The following is a 20,978-nucleotide window of genomic DNA, read 5'->3' as shown; positions in this document are numbered from 1 at the left end:
GAAGCTAGGAAAGTTCCTTGGCAAATGGAATAGGGAAACTGAGACAGATAACTGAACACAATAGCCAAGCAATTTATAGCCAGACACAAAAGGCTGCCTCCCTAGAGATAACATGTAGGCCTCAGTTGTATTTCAGCTCTACATCCAGGAAAGCAGCAAAACCAGATGGGTGACACCAGGACCAACTGCAATGACTAAAGACCCTCTGCCCTGTCACTGATTATCAGTGGAGATCATGACCCTGAAAGGACACAGATGAAGAACTGATGAATATTCTGCTAAAACTATCCCCCAAGAAGTCACCTAAGATTCCAGCCTGCAAGAAAGTGATAAAAGCCTCAAGACAAATGGCCCAGGATGTGACCTCTCCCTCTGGGGAGCAGCCAGCGCCATCGCACCATTTCCTTTCCTTCCTTCTATCCACTCCACCTTCTCTCTTCAGAGGAACATATGTCTTAAACTCTAAGGCAATGGGCAGCTGGCAGCTTGCCCCAGGTTAACCCTTTGAACTTGTCTCCGAGGCCCCTTTTCTCTGACTTCCCAGTGAGCTAAAGTGGCCCCAGCCTAGGCTCTCCTGTTGCTTCTGTGCTAAGCCCTTCCTTGTTTCACTGTCCCTAGCTTTAATAAATGTAGCCTCATAATCACCTGGACTCATGTTGTGAAAGCTTTCCCACATGAAGTCAAAAACCCCCAACACTACAACTCTCCCTAGGCAGATCCACTCAGGTCCAGGCTCCTGTCTGGTAACATGGATATCACTGAAAACAGTACCAGCACTGTTTGTAAAGGCAGGATTAAAAATGGTTTTAAAAAATTAAAACTGAAGTCTTGGCTGGGATGGAGCAGTGTCCTGTACACCGACAGATTGCAGGTTGATCTTTGGCCAGGTTGCATATGGGAGGCTACCCATCAATGTTTCTCTCTCTCTCTCTCTCTCTCTCTCTCTCTCTCACACACACACACACACACACACACATATCCTCTAGTGAGGGTTAAAAAAAATTAAAACTGAAAACATAACGTGGCTGCATCACCACAGTACCAATTACAGTCTAAAAAAGAATAAATACCATTTAGCAGGACCATTTACTAGCACAGTGCCCAATAACTACAGGAAGCAGTGATTAGACAAGTCAGTGGCAAGGAAGCTTGGATTTGATTAATGGCAATAGCCACCTCTTTTCAAGTATGCTGCCCTCGTGTGGTTGCGTGGGTATTCATCCCCTAACATTGTGCTGTGGATTAGAAATGGTACCTGACAATCCTATTTGACATGCACCGCTGTGAATTTTCTCATGAAAACAAGGAGGGCACCATTCTGAAACACCCATCCAGAGAGCCCTGAGATCTAACTGCTGGACAGTGGCGGCGCCAGCGTGTGGTCATCACCTTTTCTCAAGAGAGGGGCGTCCACTTCGCTTATCAGCAGAAGCCCTCTCCCGACTGTGCCCAGAGCTGGAGGCAGCGCTTGCCCAGCGATAGCTGCGCGGGAGCGCGGATCACCGCCAGGCAACTGCCCAAGCTCCCCGAAGAAAGGAGAACGGAAAAATCAGTGCGCTGAGGCAGCATCAAGCCCACAGGCATTGTTGTCCTGCGTTCTCCTATGGTCGCCTAGACAACCCAGCCTGGCCCCACCCACAGCCTCTAGCAACTGAGACCTGGAAGGAAATGGAAGAGACTCCAGAAGAGGCTGAAGAGGAATCCTTGGAACCTGAAAGCACAGCAAGGTCCCCAAATGACAGCCATACAGATCCATATGACAGCCACGCAGGTCGTCAGGAAGACAACTGGAAGAACCTGGACAAAGAGGAGGCAGATAACCAGTCTAATCACAGAACAGCTAACCAGACTGACCGAAGAGAATCTAGCCAGACTGAACCCCTCATATTTGGCCAAGCAGACCACAAAGTATCTGAATCCAATGGGCACAGAACATCTAATCAGGCTGACCTCAGAGCATCCAACCATGATAATGTTGTTGATCATAGAACAACTGACCAGATTGACCAAAGAATGTCTGAACAGACAGACAGCAAGGAATCTCACCAAGCTGATCTTGTAGAATCTGAAAAGACTGACAAACATAGGAGGGTTCTGCATGAACAAAGAACCCCTGAACACATTGATCGTAGATTGTCCAGCCAAGCTGACCAAAGAACTTCTGAACAGATGGACCGCAGAATGTCCGACCAGGCTGACCGGAGAGCTTCTGAACAGATGGACCGCAGAATGTCCGGCCAGGCTGACCGGAGAGCTTCTGAACAGATGGACAGCACAATGTCCGGCCAGGCTGACCGGAGAGCTTCTGAACAGATGGACCGCAGAATGTCCGGCCAGGCTGACCGGAGAGCTTCTGAACAGATGGACCGCAGAATGTCCGGCCAGGCTGACCGGAGAGCTTCTGAACAGATGGACCGCAGAATGTCCGGCCAGGCTGACCGGAGAGCTTCTGAACAGATGGACAGCACAATGTCCGGCCAGGCTGACCGGAGAGCTTCTGAACAGATGGACCGCAGAATGTCCGGCCAGGCTGACCGGAGAGCTTCTGAACAGATGGACCGCAGAATGTCCGGCCAGGCTGACCGGAGAGCTTCTGAACAGATGGACAGCACAATGTCCGGCCAGGCTGACCGGAGAGGTTCTGAACAGACGGACCGCAGATTGTCTGGTCTGGTTGAACGAAGAACTTCTGAACAGATTGACCATAGATTGTCTGACCAAATTGGCTATAACACATCTGTAAAGACTCACCACAAAGTGCATGACCAAACTACTGAACTAGCTGAACACCAGGTGGCTGACCAAGCTGACAGCAGTACCCATCATCCTACAGTTGATAAATATGACTACAGTAAATCTGACAATGTTGATCACTTAATGAATGAAGATGATGACATAGAACACAAACAGTTTCACTATGGAGAAAGTGACCACCAGTATGATGACAGAATATTTGCCATCAAGGAGGACAAAGATGCTGACTTCAGAGTACAGCCCTGCAAATTTGAGACTAGCCAGACAGACCTCAGTGATTCCAAGGTTTCAGATGTAACTGACACTGAAAGTACAAGCTTTCTGCAAGCATTTAACTCATTTGATACCAGGCTCATCAGTAACTTCCAAGCAAAAGGCCAAGGTTTTTCCTCAAGATTCCCCATCATCTCAACCCAATTGGACTATGTCATCAGTCAAGACAAAACCCAAGCCGTAGAAACTAAGCCTGTAGGTTAAAAGGGCACTTGGTACCCACCTGGGAGGTTGGAGGCCAAACCAGGGGCCTGTGGTGGTGGTATAGAGAGTGGAGGGTGGACACAGGTTGGATCAAGGATGAGGAATAAACCAACATTTTGATATGTGTAACCTATGGGATTCAGGAAGGACAGGAGAATGGTGGGATATATAGAGATGTGTTGCTTTCTCTGCTACCCTAAGGCCATTCAGGAAGGATTGATTAACCAGCATTCAGGAGACCTGGGTTTCAAGTCCTGGTGTGTCTACTAACTCTAAAACATCAAGTCACTTTCCCCTCTCTGGGCTTTTACCAAAGGTAAAGAATTTGGAGTAAACTGGAGACCCCTGTGAAGGGAAAAGTATTTGAAGTAGATTGGAGAAGCCTCAGGTAACCCCCAGGACTTGAGGTGCATTATATTGCTTGGAAGATCAGCCAGGGCTCTCACAATAATGTGTCTTTCCTCGACATCCTGGTGTTCAGATCCCATCATCACCAGATTCCACTAATAACAGCAAAAATAAGAACAAAACTTCCTGAGGTTTTTTGATTTATTAGACTCTTGGTCGGGGGGGGGTGTGTTGTATTTCCATTTCAGGTTGATATTTCAGAATACCAAGAAAGGAAGAGTTCTCATGCTCACAACAAAACCCATAGGAGGCGGTTTCCTTCTATAGTGTATCAAGATCCTTATCAAGTTTCACTACAATACATGGAAAAACACCACATTCTGCAAATATTCCAGGTAAACCTCTCACTCCTTTTTTTTAATTGTGAGTTTTTCAGTAATTATAGTATAAAAAATAAACTTAGACCTGGCTTTTGTGTGGTACAAGAAAGGACCTTTGCTATAGAAAGGATATACTCTAAGAAGTCAGTAAGATGTAATAACCAAAAGTAGTAAATGATAAACACCAAATGAGTGATACCATGATATGAAGCCATTCAGAGGGCTCAGGTAGAATGATTGATAGGGAAAACGTGGCCAGGAATTAAAGTCTGAGCCAGACTAGGAAGGAAGGACAAAACATGGACATTGAAAAGGAAAGAAAAGGGCTTTCCAGGCAGAATATAATACTTTAAAAAGACAACCACCCTGTAATCATCTAAGAAACCACATCCTTTGGGAGGGAGTTGGGGGAGTAGTTAAGAATTGCTTCTAATTCTTGAAATTTTGAATCTTACTGACCTCGGAATATGGGGAAACTTCTTAAAACTATGATATATTTGGCCAAAATAGAATTACGAGAGACTATCACACTTATAAAATGTTTGTTGTCTGGTGAGTTATTTTTGTTTTTGTTTGTCTGACATGTTTATTTTTATGTTAATATTATTACCCAGCAAGGTACATATTCATATATAATACATGAATACATGAAGTACTTTGTGGTTAGAAAGGCGAAAAATAAGAATGGTCCACCTCAAATGAAAACATTTAAACTTAAGTTTAAAGAAGTAGGGTATAGGAGAAAAAGCACACACTTTGCAAATTTAGCCTGAGGCCCAAACCTAACTTGACCGGTTTTCACCTTTGTTATTTGGGGAAAATTACATAACAGCTGTGAATCTCAATTTCCTTATATAAAATAGGGATAAGTGATACTTCATTAACCCTGCTCAATGTCTTTTCTTTGTTAAAATGTCCTTTTGTGGGAGAGAACTTATGGCTGGGTTTTCTGGCTTTAATCAAAGAACAACTAATATTTAAACTTAAGGATGAAAACTGTTGAAGAAAGTAGAATTCTAATCATTCTACAAATAATGTTCTTCATCTGTCAAGGAAAAACAATGCTTGCTTATACATTCAACATTGTTATAAGAAAAAAAATAATTACCAAATAATGTTCAATAGAAACATATGAAATACATAATTGGTGTGGATACATTAAACAGACCTTGAATATTTTATGCCTAAAATTTGTCCCATTTTTGTTCCTTACAGATGAGAAAAATTTATTATAATTTTTGGAGGGTATTCAACACCAAAAAAAAATATGGTAGTGAATCTCTGAAGTTTTATATATGCTTTCTCATTTATTATTAGAAACAATGAATATAACTTTTACCATTTAAAATCAAATGTCTCAGAAGGAAGGCTCTATGTAAAATTATATAGTCATTTTTAAATTTTACTCAAAATACTTTTCTCTGACTAATGTTAATTTTTCAGTCTAGCAAAATTATAGCTCTCAAAACAAAGACTTTCTCCAGAACTTTCTCACTACCTCTTTGATCTTGAAAACTAGAGAAATAGCCATGTCTACTTATTTAAATTTTTATTCATCCAAATTTTACCTTACTTTACCTAATTTTATCAGTAGTAAGAAAGTAATTTGTCACTTTGTAGATATATATGAGTTTATTTAAAATTCTGTGGTACATGTTAGCTTAGTGCTGGACATTGCTTCAGATATAACTTTACCATGTTAACTTTAGCTCAGAACCATATGTGATGTCTATGCTCTCTCAGCAGATCACTGAAAACTTAGTCTATGAAAGGCCAGAGGATCCCCTGAGTTTTATGCTGTGCCAGGTATGGAATAGTAGAAAAAACAATCTTTTTATTCTTTTTATTGTAAATACAGCACACATAAGTATTTAAAACAAAACATATATAACTCAGTGAATTATCATGAAATGAGCAAACCTGTAACTACCATTCCAATTTTAAAAATTAAAATATTGCTAGAATCCCAGAAGCTCTCTTTTTCCCCCTCAGTTATTACTCCCCACAAAGGGACTATTATTCTGACTCTTTTGATATTGACTTCCTCATTTCTCTTTATAATTTTACCACTAAACTTGAATCATGATAAAATTTTGTTTAGATTTTTCAGCCTTTTGAACTTTATATAATTGAAACCATATATTAGGTATTCATTTGTGTCATTTCTTTTCCTCAAAATTATGTCTATGACATTAATCTATACTGTTTTGTATAGCTGAAGTTCATTTTCATTGCTGTATAGTCATCAATGTATGAAACGTCATAATTTATCCATGCTATGATATATGTGAATATCCAGGTTGTTTCCAGCTTAGAACTATTGCAACAAAAGTTTTCCTATGCACCTTCATGTACATGTCTCTTTGTGCACATATATACACATTTCTTCTGAGTACATACCCTGAGAGTGATTGCTGGATCATAAGGTATGGGTTTGCTTAGCTCTAGTAGATTATTTCAAACAATTTTCCAAAGTGATTGTACCAATTTATACTCCCAGTAGAAGTGTATATTAGAGTTCTAGTTGTTTTATATCCTTACCTAGGATATACCTAACACTTAGTATTATCAGTATTTTTAGCATTAGCCATTTTGATGATGGTTAGTAATAAATCATTGCAGTTTCTTTTTTTTTCCTGATTAGTAAAGTAGTTGCATATCTTTTCATTTGTTTATTAGCCACTGGGAAGTACTTCTTTTTCTATTGTATTGTTAGTCTTATTTTTTATTCACTTGTAGCAGTTTTCTACATATTTTGGTTGTGAGCTCTTTGTTGATCGTTTGTTATAGATCTTATTTCACCTCTGCCTCCCCTTTTTATCTCTCAAAGGTATTTTTGGATAAACAGAAATTCTTAATTTTGATAGTCAAATTTAACAATCTTTTTATTCATGATTAGTACCTCTAGTGTCCTGTTTTAGAAGTCTCTCCTTAGTCAAAGATCCTAACCATAGACCCCTATATCATGTTGTAGAAGTTCATTTGTAGGGTTTTATTGGGGAGTGTTAAATTTGTTTGTTTGTTGCCTTTTACATTTATATCTACTCTTATCTGGAATTGATTTCATATGGGATATGACATGGTGTTGTTTCATTTTTTTTCCCCAAGTAGATATCCAACTGTCTAAGCACATTTTATTTAAAAAAAAGAAGAAGAAAGTAAAGGAATTAGCCAAAGAACATATATGTATAACTCATAAACATAGATAACACTGTGGTGATAGCCAGAGGGAAGGGAGAGTAGGGGCTAGGTAAAGGCAGAAGGTGGGAACATCTGTAATACTCTCAACAATAAAAATGAAAAAAAAATTTTTAAAGATCATACCCTCACTCTTTATTTGATTCTTATGGTATATTTGCCTATCCTTGCTCTAACATGAGACTGTCTTAATTAGCATGCATTATAAAAAAATCTTAATATCCATAAGAATAAGTCCTCACATCTTATTTTTTTAAGTATGTTGGATGTTCTTAGGCTTGTGCATTGCCATGTCAGCATTTAGAATCATTTGTCAAGCTCAGAAATGAAAGAACAGGACAAAACTCCAGAAAAAGAACTAAACAAAATGGAGACATGTAATCTACCAGAAAAAGAGTTCGAAGAATGTTTAATCAACTTAATACAAGAAAAGGTATCAATGAGAGCTTTAACAAAAAGATAGAAAACAATAAACAGTTTATATAAAACATGAAGAATCTGTCATAAAGAATCTGTTTGAAATGAAGAATACAATGAAAAAAATACACTAGAGGGAATCAACAATGGTTTAGATGAAACAAATAATTGTATCAGTGATCTGGAAGACAAGGTACTGGAAAACACCCAACTGGAACAAAAAAAAATAAACAGTTTTTAAAATGAGAATAGTATTTTTTAAAATTATGGGACAGCATCAAGCATAACAACATTTACATTATAGGAGCCCTAGAAGAAAAGAGAGGAAAAAAGGGATTGAAGACTTATTTGAAGAAATAATAACTGAAAATCTCTCTAACTTAGCAAAGAAAATAGACATACAAGTCCAGGAGGCACAGACAGTCCCAAACAAGGTGCACCCAAAGACAACTACACCAAGACACATCATAATTAAAAGTTAAAGTCAAAAAGAGGATTTTAAAAGTAGCAAGAGAAAAAATAATTAATTATGTACAAGGAAGCTCCCATAAAACTATCTGCAGATCTTTCTACAGAAACTTTGCAAGCCAGAAGTGACTAGTAAGAAATATTCAAAGTGATGAAAGACAAAAACCTACAACCAAGATTACTCCAACCAGCAAGGTTATTATTTAGTATTGAGGGAGAGATAGCCTCCCAGACAAGAAAAACTAAAGAAGTTCATGATTACTAAACCAGCTTTACAAGAAATGTTAGAGGGACTTCTTTAAGTAGAGAGAAAATATCAAAAATAAAAATAAGAATATATAGGAAAGAAAAAAATCTCACTGACAAAGGTAAGCACTTAGTAGTAACAGTGGGTCAACCAATTTTAAAGCTAGTACAAAAGTTAATAGACAAAAGTAGGATGATCATATGTAAATACAATAATAAATTAAGGGGTACACAAACACACACACAAGATATAAAATAATGACAAACATAAACACTGGAGTGACAAGTAAAAAACTCTAATAATTTTAGAATATATTCAAACTTAAGCAACCATTGACTTAAATTAGAGTGCTATAAGCATAGCTTGGTATAAATGAAAAGCACATGGTAACCACAAACCAAAAAACCTATACAAAATGTACAAGATATAAAGAGGAAAAAACCCAAACATAACACTATAGAAAATCATCAGCATAAAAGAGTACAAGAGAATAAGGCCACAGAATAACCACAAAACAGAAAACAATAAGTACAATGTCAATAACTAGATACCTATTAATAATTACATTAAATGGAAATGGATTAAATGCTCCAATAAAAAGGGGGGGCTGGCTGAATGGATAATAAATAAGACCCATACATGTGCTGCCTACAAGAGACCCACTTTAGATCAAAAGACACACACAGACTAAAAGTAAAGGGATGGAAAAAGGTATTTTATACAAATGAGAAAAAGTAACTGGGGTAACAGTTCTTAAACCAGACGAATAGACTTTAAAACAAGTGCTATAATAAAAGGCAAAGAAGGGCAATATAAAATGATAAAGACATCAATCCAATAAGAGGATATAACTTTTGTCAACACTTATGCACCCAACATAGAAGCACCTAAATATAGAAAACAAATATTGACAGACATGAAGGGAGAGATGGAGGAGGACAAAGGGGAAAAAACTGGGACAACTGTAATAGAATAACAATTAAAAATTTTTATAAGACAGCATGTGGCTTCACTTTTTGTTTGGTTTTCCTGTTGTTGCTGAATATTTTTTTCTTTTTTTATTGTTGTTCTATTACAGTTGTCCTAATTTTTCCCCCGCTTCTCTCCCCTCCCCTATCCTACCCTTGCTCCCACATCAATCCCCACCCCATTATCCATGTCCATGGGTCCTTTATACATGTTCCTTGGCTAGACCCTTCCCCTTCTTTCTCCCGTTATCCTTCTCCCCTCTCCCCTCTGGTCACTGTCCATCTGTTCCTTGTTTCCATGCCTCTGGTTCTAAAAATAGAAATTCATTAGGTTCCGCTTCTAGGTGAGATCATATGGTATTTCCTTTGCCACTTGGTTTATTTCACTTAGCATAATACTCTCCAATTCCATCCATGCTGTAGCAAAAGGTAGGAGTTCCTTCTTTCCTTCTGCTGCGTAGTATTCCATTGGGTAAAAGTACCACAGTTTTTTGATCTACTCATTTACTGATGGCCACTTAGGCTGTTTCCAGCATTTCACTATTGCAAATAGGACTGTTATGAACAAAAGGGTGCGTAAGTTCTTTTGAATTGGTGATTCAGGATTCTTAGGGTATATTCCCAGCAGTGGAGTCATTGGGTCAAAAGGCAGTTCCATTTTTAGCTTTTTGAGGAGATTCCACACTGTTTTCCACAGTGGCTGCACCAGTCTACAATCCCACCAATAATATCCTCACTAGCACCTGTTGTTTGTTGACTTGTTAGTGATGATGATTCTGACAGGTGTGAGGTGGTATCTCATTGTGGTTTTAATTTACATCTCTCTGATGGCTAATGATGTTAACCATTCTTTCATATGTCTCTGGGCCCTGTGTATGTCCTCCTTGGAGGAGTGTCTGTTCAGGTCCTTTGTCCATTTTTTAACTGGATTATTTGTCTTCCTGGTGTTGAGTTGTATGAGTTCTTTATATATTTTGGAGATCAAACTCTTGCCCAAGGTATCATTGGCAAATATGTTTTCCCATACAGTTGGTTCCCTTTTCATTTTGCTGATGTTTTCTTTAGCCCTGCAGAAGCTTTTTAATTTGATACAGTCCCTTTTGTTTACTCTTTCCTTTATTTCCCTTGCCTTAGGAGATATATTGGTGAAAATATTGCTGTGTGAGATATCTGAAATTTACTGCCTATGTTTTCCTCTAGGACTTTTATGGTGTCATGACTTATATTAGAGTCTTTTATCCATCTTGGGTTTATTCTAGTGCATGATGTAAGTTGGTGGTCTAGTTTCATTTTTTTTTTGCATGTACCTATCCAGGATTTGGCTTTGTTGATATTCCCTATTGTTCATCTTTCAATTTTGTTCCTTTTTGCACTTATCTTTATTATCTCCTTCCCTCTTCTTAATTTTTGTTTACTTTGCTTTTTCCATTTTTTTAAGGTGGAATTTTAGATAATTGATTTTAGACCTTTCTGCTTTTCTAATACAGATATTTTGAAATGTTTCTCTCTAGGCATTACTCTCATTGCATCTCACAAATTTCCATATATTTTGATTATCTTTTCTGACACCCTCTGCTTTTTTTTAAATTTTTAATTCTTTTATCCTCACCAAGGGATATTTTTATTGATTTTAGAGAGCAAGGAAGAGAGAGAGAGAGAGAGAGAGAGAGAGAGAGAGAAACATCGACGTGAGAGGGAAACATAGATCGATTACCTCCTGTATGCACCATGACTGGGGATCAAACCTACAACCTAGGTATGTGCCCTGACCGGGAATCATATCCTCAACCTTTTGGTGCACAGATGATGCTCCAACCAACTGAGCCACACTGGCCAGGGCCAATCTCTGCTTTTTAATTAACTATGTAGAAAAGGGGTTGAAAAACCATGGACTATCTGATTTTAGGTGTCCCTCAAACTAAGAAAGAATTTACATTTTATAAAGTGATTGAAGAAGGAAGAAGAGAAGGAAGGAAGAGGAGGAGAAAATGGATAAGGAGGCAGGGTAATAAAGAAGAGCAGAAGAAATAAAAGAAGGGAAACAGCAATTCAACAGCAACAACGGATAGTGCCTATCTTGCTATGCCTAAGATATGTATTATCTAGCTCTTTTCAGAAAAAAAATGTTGACTTTAAATAATCATATATTTTTAAGGAATTTAAAAGGAAAAAATTAATCATTTCCATTCATACAGATAACTATTTCTAATGCTTTTTATTCATTTGTGAATTTCCAAGTTTCTCTCTGAAATTATTTCCCTTCAAACTGAGAAACATCTTTTAGCATTTCTCGTACTGCAGGACTGTTGGCCAGGACTGCTGGCAATGAACACTCTTAGGTCTCTTTTATCTGAAAGTCTCTTATACTTTCATTCTTATGGGGCATTTTTGCTGGAAATAGAATTCTGAACTGAGTTTTCTTCCTGCCTCTTAAAAAAAACAAACAAACATGGTTTCACTATTTTCTAACCTTCATAGTTTCTGACAGAAGTTCACAGTCAGCCAAATTGTTGTCCTCCTGTATGTAATATGTCATTTTTTTCTGGATGACTTTATGATCTTCCATTTTTCTTTAGTTTCCAGGGGGTTTTATCATGATGCTCACTGTAATTTATCTTTTGGGTTGCCAGCTGAGCTTCTTGAATCTATCAATTTGTGTCTTTCATCATGTTTTGGAGGTTGACTGCCATGATTCCTTCAAGTATTTCCCTGCTCCACTTTCTCCCTCTTCCCTTTTTGAGGCTAAGGTTAACCTTTATCAGATGATTTGATATTACCTCACTGATCTTTTAAGTTTTCTTCCTTTTTTCCCCAAGTTTTCCTTGGTCCAGTTTTCAAGTTTACTGTCTCTTTCCTCTATCATCTATTTTCTGCTATTAAACCCATCCAGTTAATTTTTTATTTTTTAATTTTAAAATTTCTATTTTGTTCTTTTCTATATTTCATACTTCTCTTCTGGGATTTCTTATGTTTTCTTTCATATCCAGTGTGTTTTCCTTTACTTTATTGAACATAGTTGCAATGGCTGCTTTAAAATGCTTGTCTAACAATCTCAATATCAGATCATCTTGGAGTTGGCATATGTTGATTGCTTTTTACATTTATTTTTTTAATTTTATTGTGATAAGAACATTTAACATGATGTCTATCCTCTTAAAATTTTAAGTGTACAATACATTATTGTTGACTATAGGTACAATGTTGTACAGATCTCTACAGCTTCTTTATCTTGCTTAACTGAAACATCATGCTATGTAAGTGGAATGCTGTAGTACCTGTCTTTCTGTGACTGACTTATTTCACTTAGCATAACACCCTTGTTCATCTATGTTGTCACCTATTGCAGAATTTTCTTCTTTTGAAAGGCTGAATAATATTCAGTTGTACGTAATCCACATTGCCTTCATCCATTCACTTGTTGATTGACATTTAGATTGTTACCACATTTTGGCTTCTATTAACAGTGCTGCAATGAATACAGAAGGGCTAATATCTCATCAAGATCCTGATTTCTGTTCTTTTGGATAAATAGAGCAATCCCAAAGTGGGATTGCTGAATAACATGCAGTTCTACTTTTAATTTTTTGAGAGACCACTGTACTGTTTCCCATAGTGGCTACAATATTTTGCATTCCCACCAACAGTGTACAAAGGTTCCACCTTCTCCCCATCATCAATTATATTTGTTATATTTTGTTGTTTTGATAATAGCTATCTTAACAGATGTGAGGTGATATCTCATTGTGGTTTTGATTTGTGTTTCCCTGATAACTGGTGACATTGAGCATTTTTTCATGTATATCTGTTGGCCATTTGCATGCCTTCTTTGGGGAAATGTGTAGTCAAGTCTTTAGCCCATATTTTAATTAGGTTATTAGGTTTTTTTTTATATTGAGGTGTAGGAGTTCCTCATATATTTGGGGTATCAACCCCCTATCAAATATATGGTTTGCAAATATTTCCTCCCATTCTGTAGGTGACATGTATACTTTGGTGATTGTTTCCTTTGCTGTACAGAAGATTTTTAGTTTGATGTAGTCCACTTGGTTATTTGTTTTTGTTACCTAAGCTTTTACTGTCATATCCATTAAATCATTGTCAAAACCAATGTCATTCATGAATATTTCTCCCTGTCATTTTCTAGGAGTTTTACAGTTTCATGTCTCATGTTTAAGTCTTTAATCCATTGTGTTGACTATTGTCTATGGCATAAGGGTCCAATTTTATTCTTTCAAATGTTGATATTTCGTTTTCCCAGCATCATTTGTTAGTGAGACTATGTTTTCCCTCTTGTGTATTTTTGGCATTGCTGTTGAAGACCAGTTGACCATATTTGGATAAATTTATTTCGTGGCTCTCTATTCTATTTTAGTAGTCTATATGCCTGTTTTATGCCAGTACCATACTGGATTGATTACTATAGCTTTGTAATATATTTTGAAATAAGGAAATGTGATGCCTCCATCTTTGTTCTTCTTTCCTGAGCTTAACTTGGCTATTCAGGGTATTTTGTGGTTCCATATACATTTTAGAAATTTTTTCTACTTCTTTAAAAGAAAAATGCCATTGGGTTTTTGACAAGGATTAAATTGAATTTGTAGTTTGCTTTGAGTAGTATGGACATTTTAACAATATTAATTCTTCCAATGCATGAACATTGGCTGTCTCTCCGTTTGTCTGTGTCATATTTAATTTCTTTCATAAATATTATCGTTTTTAATATACAAGTCTTTAACTTTATTGGTTAAGTTCATTCCTAAATGTTTTATTCTTTTTGGTGCCATTACAAATGGTATTGTTTTACTATTTCCTTTCTGGATAGTTTATTGATTAGTGTTTAGAAATGCAACTGATTTTTGTACATTGATTTTGTATTGTATAACTTTACCTAATTCATTTATTAGTTCTATCAAGTTTTTTAAAATGAAGTATGTAGGGCTTTTTGTAAGATCATGTCATTTGCAAACGGAAAATTTTACTTCTTCCTTTTCAATTTTGAACAACCATTGAGTCAAAGAAAAAAATATAAAAAAGGAATTTAAAAATACCTAAAGATAAATTAAAATAAAAACACAACATACCAAAATGTACTGAATGCATCAAAGAGAGTTTGAAGAGAGTTTATAGCAATAAACACATTAAAAAAAAAGAAGGATTTCAATTAAACAACCTAATTTTACACCTCAAGGAGCTAGAAAAAGTACAATCTAAGCCTAAAATTAGCAGAAGGAAATAAAAATTAGAGTATAAATAAATGAAATAGAAAATCAATAGGAAAATGATAATAAAAGTTTTTTTAAAGATAAACAAAATTGGCAGACTTTTAACTAGACTAAGACAAAGATAGAAGACTCAAATAAAATCTGAAGTAAAAGAAGAGACATGAAAAGGATCATATGAGACTAGTATGAATGATTTATTAAATGCCAACAAACTGGATAACCTACAAGAGATGGATAAATTCCTAGAAACATACACTCTGCAGACTTAATCATGTAGGGACTTCTGGCCAAGATGGAGGCATGGGTAGATACACTATGCCTCCTAGCACAACCAAAAGAAGGACAACAATAAATTTAAAAACAAAAAAATAACCAGGACTGCCAGAAAATTGAACTGTATGGAAGTCCAGCAACCGAAAAGTTAAAAAAGAAACACTCATCCAGACTGGTAAGAGGGGCAGAGATGGGCAGCCAGGGCAAGAGAACTAGTGGCAAGGTAGCAGCTGGAGAACTGGGCAGTCCCACATTTGCATACAGATAAACCAGGAGAAACAACTGAGGAGTGAGACAGACTGCACAATCCAGAGTTCCAGCACAGGAAAAGAAAGCCTCCAAACCTCTGGCTGTAAAAACCTTTGGGGCATGTGGCAGCAGGAGAAAATACTAGCCTCGCAGGGGAGTTTGTTGGAGAGACCCACAGGGTCCTAGAGCATACACAACCCACCCACCCTTGATTCAGCACCAGAAGGGCCCAATTTGCTTCTGGGCAGCAGGGGAAATGACCGAAAGCTGGCCCAGAGCAGAGCAAGCAGCATTGTTCCTTCTCAGACCCTACCCCCACAGATAGGGTCACAAAAAGAGACCTGGATTGCCCCACCCTGGTGAGTTCCTAAAGTTCTGCCCCTCCCAATTAAACCAGGAGCACTGAGACAAAGAAATATGGCCCAGGTAAAAGACAGATCAAAGTTCCAAAAATTGAATTAAGCAATGAAGAGATAACCAACATATCAGAGGCACAGTTCAAAACACTGGTAATCAGAGTGCTCATAGGAATGGTTGAGTATGATCGCAAAATGGAGGAAAAAGTTAAGGCTATGCAATGTGAAATAAAGAAAAATATACGTGGAACCAACAGTAAAGGGAAGGAAACCAGGACTCAAGTCAACGACTAGGAGCAGAAGGAAGAGATAAACATTTAACCAGAACAGAATGAAGAAACAAGAATTCAAAAAAATAAGGAGAGGCTTAGGAACCTCCAGAATAACTTTAAACATTCCAACATCCGAGTCATAGGGGTGCCAGAAGGAGAAGAGAAAGAGCAAGAAATGAAATCTTATTTGAAAAAATAATGAAGGAAAGATTCCCCAATCTGGCCAAGGAAATAGAGTTTCAGGAGATCTAGGAAGCTCAGAGAGTCCCAAAGAAGTTGGACCCAAGAAGCAAACCTAGGTTACTTTATCCAGCAAAGTTATAATTTAGAATGGAAGGGCAGATAAATAAAGTGCTTCCCAGATAAGATCAAGTTATAGAAGATCATCATCACCAAGCCCTTATTATATGAAATGTTAAAGGGATTTCTCTAAGAAAAAGAAGAAGATTAAGAACTATGAACAGTAAAATGACAAAAACAACTATCAACAATTGAACCTAAAAAAGAAGAAAAACAAAAATAAACAACTAGAATAGGAACAGTCACAGAAACAGAGATCAGAGGGGTAGGGGAGGGAGGAGAATGAGGGAAAAGGTACCGGGAATAAGAAGTATAAATAGGAGTTACAAAATAGACAGGAGGAAGTTAAGAATAGTATAGGAAATGGAGAAGCCAAAGAACTTATATGTATGACCCATGGACATGAACTAAGAAGGGGGGATTGCTGGTGGGAGGAGGGTGCAGGGTGGAGGGGAATAAAGGCAAGAAAAAAATGGAACAACTGTAATAGTTTATATATATATAAAGACTTAATCATGAAAAAATAGAAAGACTGAATGACCTAAAGCTACTATGAAGACTGAATCAGTAATCAAAACCCTTCCAAAAAATAAAGACCAGGACAAGGTGGCTTCATTGTGAACTCTATCAAACATTTAAAGAATTTCCATGAATCCTTCTCAGACTCTTCAAAAAAATTGAAGAAGAGGGAACATTTTCAAACGCATAATGCCAAGGCCAGTATTATCCTGATACTAAAGCCAGACAAAACACAAGAAAAGAAAACTACAGGCACATATTTCTGATGTATAGAGATGGAAAAATAATTTTAAATCATATCCTGGACATTGTGAATATTATGTTTTCTGGCAGTTAACATGGTTAGATTCAACTTGTAAGAATTCTCTTGACTTCTGGTGTTGGTGGTCATAGCTCAGGTGAATTCGTTAAGCTTTTGCTACACTACTTTGAATCTGTGTTGTGAGTGCATGATCCAGGGGTCAGCCTGAGTCTTGTGTAAGGTTCATGCACAGAATTAGAGAACCTCCTTCTCTCTTCTAGGTTTACCCCTCATTCTTCAACATCTGGACATATTTGGTGAGACTACTCCTCCTGTTTCTTCCTCCTGAAAGACAGGGGGCTTTCAGAGTTTTAGGCATTTCTGTGAGTTTTAGGCACCCCTATGGCAGTGACTATCATTGGGTCAAAGTTATAAATAATGGGGAATTCATTTCATGTTTGGCCAGCAGCTCCAAGATTTGACTCTCCTCCAAAATCTGCCTCTCTTTGTTCAGTCTCCAGAACCCTATGATGGTTGTGGGGGTTTTTTGTTTGGTTGGTTTGATCTGGTTTTTGTCCTTCAGCATAGGGAAGATTGTGTTTTGTTTATATTGAACAACTGTTATTGGCAGGATTTTTTTTTTATTTTTTTAAAAAGATTTATTATTTTTTTTTAGAGAGAGGGGAAGGGAAGGAGAAAGAGAGGGAGATAACAGCAATGTGTGGTTGCCTCTCACACACCCTATATTGGGGACCTGGCCTGCAACCCAGGCACGTGCCCTGACTGGGAATCAAACCAGCAACCCTTTGGTTTGCAGGCCGGAGCTCAATCAACTGAGCCACACCAGCCAGAGCAGGATTTATTTTTTAAGTGCATTACTCTAGCATATCAGGAAGCAGATCTTCCTTTTTTATATATAATATATACGCTTAAGGTTTTCTCATAAATTTAAGTATTTTCACTTTATTTAGTTCAAAATAGCTTCTAGCTTCTATTATGATTTCTTCAACCTCTGGATTTTTGGACATGAGATTTTTTATATAAATTATCACATATTAGGTTTTCTAGGTGCCCTTTAGTTAATGATTTCTATGTCAAGTGCACTTTACCCAGAACAAGATTTCAAACCTTTGAAATGTGTTGACTTGCTTTATGATGCGGTATTTGGTTAACTGTTGTGAATGACTTATTGGAGTTGAAAAATATTTATTCTGTAATTATTGGAGAGTATTCTCTATATATCGATTAGGCCAGATTTGCTAAACAGTTGTTCAGGTCTTCCAGTATGATTGTAAGTTTGCTTCATCTCGTATAGTTCTGTCAATTTATACTGTGTCTACGTAGTCGGGGCTATGTTATTAGGTGAAAGTTAATTTAGAGTTTTTACATCTTTCCAGTAAATTGAACTTTTTATCATTAAGAGGTGTAACACAAACTCCAACTACTCTGTTCAATATTTTTATAGCTCTACCAGATTTACTTTAGTCAATGTTTAAAAGGTACACTATCATTATTTTTAATTTTGTCCTTAAGTTTCAAAAGTCTTTCTTGTAAATAACATATATTATATCTTTATCATTATTAATATCTTACATGCTTTTAATTTAAATATTTGTCCATTTATATTTGGTGTTATTAAAGATATATTTGGTTTACATCTATTTTCTTACCATATGCTACCTATGTGTCCTACCTGTTTTGTTTCTTTTCCTGTACTTTTTACCTTCCTTTATCACTCCATTTTTCTCTCTATTAATTTAGAAGTCGTATTCTCTTAAATTTTTCTGGTTTCAAATTGGGGTAACCTCTTAAAATTAATAGACTTTATGCTTTAGAATAGTTTTAGGTTTCCAGAAATATTAAAGTACAATGAGTTCCCATGTACTCCCTTTCCCCACTCCTGGTTTCCCCTATTATTAACATCTTGCATTAGTGTGGTATATTTGTAACAGTTGATGAGCCATTATAGTTATTAACTAAAGTCCATGGTTTACATAGCATTCTCTCTTGTGTTGTACATTCTATAGGTTTTAAAAAATGTGTGTGATATGTATCTGTAATTATAGTATCATACAGAATAGGGTCATTGCCCTAATATCCTCTTATGTTTTTACTGGTTCTCCTAGAGATTACATGTATTCTTGACTTACCAAAGTCTAAATTATTTTTCTTGTTCAGTGGAAGGGCTTCAGTACAATATCTACATATTTTAACCCCACAACTACTTGGTAATTCCAAGTAGATCAAAATTGCAATTGCAAAAAATTCTTTTTCATTCTCCTCAGGTACAGGAAATGATAAATAACAGAAACAAAAATGAAACCTACAAAGAATGAATCTCTCTTCAACATTGTTTACAACCATCAGTGTCAACACTATGTTCTGTTTCTTACCCTAAAAACTGGTTTTTGAATGCTCATTATTAGTGATTCTGCCTAAATGTGTTCTTAATTTTTAAGTAAAAATCTATAGGGTATATTTGCATAATTCACATACTGTGTACAGATACCTCTGGCTAATCATACAAAAATATACACATTATACTTACCCATGCATTGATATTTCAATACTCATTCCTGCTAAGTACCAAACAATAACAAATTCACTAATCCCTAAGGGAATCAAAAACTAGCAATTTACTAGCAATTTACATGCAATTCTCCTAGAGATTAAAAATCTTTCATGTCTCCAAGCTGTTTGTAAAATTTACAAACCAGATAATGTGTGGAAAATAATTTGTACCAGCACTTTTTTCTCTTAGTGGAAGATAATTATTGTAATTTTTTTCTTATTTCTTAGTACCTTCAATGTATTTTTACTATTTTCTTCTTTATAACAGATAACCCTATCTGTTATATTCTCCCATTAGTAGCTGTAATTTAATCTATCTATGAGGACAGTTCCCACCTGATTTTTAACCTACAGCAAAATTCAAACACGTTATACTACTCTGTACACACCTGTGGGAGAGGCAGAATATCTCTTTCTCATTACCTTTGCTCCCTGAAGAGTATCTACATTGATGGAATGTGTAACCAGTCAAACTGGTATTTAAAAACAAAAAGTTTTAAGGAGGTCTGCCTGGTATGAGTGTACCTGCCCAGCAATCATAACAGAGATGATCATTTGATACTACTTTTGTGAGCAAAATCTTTATTTAATTTCTATTTGGACATTAAAGCAGACTTGATATTTTTATATTGTTTAACTGGTGACTTGGTGTGATTATGTGGTTGCAGTGTAATCAATGTTTGAACATTCATGCACAAATCTTTTTTTATACTTGAATTTTATTTCTAATAATTTTACCAAAAATCTCCTCTTTAAAATTTCAAAGTTTGAGTTTTTCTTCAGTTGTCCACAAAATGTGCATGTGCTCACACTCGATAAATGTTGTCCGCTCAGAGAGACAGCTTGTTCGTCAGCTGTGGGCTGGCAAAACCAGATGAAAGCTTATCAGTGAGCTTATAAGAAAATGTTAAGTGACATAACTAAGGTTACAATTAATCAGTTGGTCAAATAAAATAACCCAAAGATTGAAGGGCCAACAATATTATTAGTGATTGAACACTGGAACGTTATCCATAACACCTGAAATTAAGTATTGAATTTAGTTCACTGGGTTTCAGTCCTGATACCAGACAGCTTTAATATATCTATTAAAGCAGAACACCTCAAACCAGACCACATCAGCTACTCCAGCCTTTTCATTGGCTTTCTGTGATACATTTCACAACTGTCACTTTGACCTCTCACTGAGGCAGTGGACCAGAGGGATGGGCTTGTTATGGTTCAGCAATCCTGTCTAAACATATTTGATTGAAAGGAGAAGGGAGAAAATGGGGATGAAACCTCACTTTCAGTGAGTGAATTTCCCTACAAAAGAGAGCTGTCTCGTGTAGATCAATTGGCTAAAAGTACTTGTTTATTTCTTAGTCCTTAAGTGTAGGACATAGTCTCCGGCAAGGAGTAAACACTAAGAGTGAGAATCTGGTTCCAGATGGCTGTGTACCTATGCTTGAATCTTCATGCCAATTATTTGGTTGGAAACATTGGAAAGCTAAAACTCGGAGATAATTGCTTTTATGAGTAACAATCAATATTAGCCTCCCACTGCTGTTTTTTGTTGTAGCGTTGCCAGGATTTGCAATAAGCTAACCCTGGAGAGTGGTAGTGTGACCTAGTAATATGAACACATAGGATCCTAATAGGGAGAGTAGTTCACCTAATTCTGTGTTTTAATTTTTTAGAAAAAGAAAAAGCAATCATTCTCGAACTTCATTAAAAAT

General features: G+C 36.6%; 1 protein-coding gene across 1 annotated transcript in view; it reads left to right on the top strand.

Moving 5' to 3' along the window:
* The first annotated feature begins 1,668 nt into the window (after positions 1 to 1,668).
* The window catches only part of TEX55 (testis expressed 55), a 29,414-nt gene continuing 10,104 nt past the window's right edge, over positions 1,669 to 20,978 (top strand). The window contains exons 1-4 of the mRNA XM_054572300.1: positions 1,669 to 2,183; positions 2,274 to 3,222; positions 3,828 to 3,974; positions 5,703 to 5,765. Of these exons, the coding sequence (XP_054428275.1) occupies positions 1,669 to 2,183; positions 2,274 to 3,222; positions 3,828 to 3,974; positions 5,703 to 5,765 (1,674 nt within the window). The remainder of the gene's footprint in view (positions 2,184 to 2,273; positions 3,223 to 3,827; positions 3,975 to 5,702; positions 5,766 to 20,978) is intronic.

Source organism: Pteronotus mesoamericanus, unplaced genomic scaffold (genome assembly GCF_021234165.1).
Source record: "Pteronotus mesoamericanus isolate MK-2021 breed Mesoamerican mustached bat unplaced genomic scaffold, CSHL_Meso_final contig_228, whole genome shotgun sequence".
Taxonomy (NCBI): Eukaryota; Metazoa; Chordata; class Mammalia; order Chiroptera; family Mormoopidae; genus Pteronotus; species Pteronotus mesoamericanus.
This window is presented reverse-complemented; position numbering and strand designations above follow the sequence as displayed.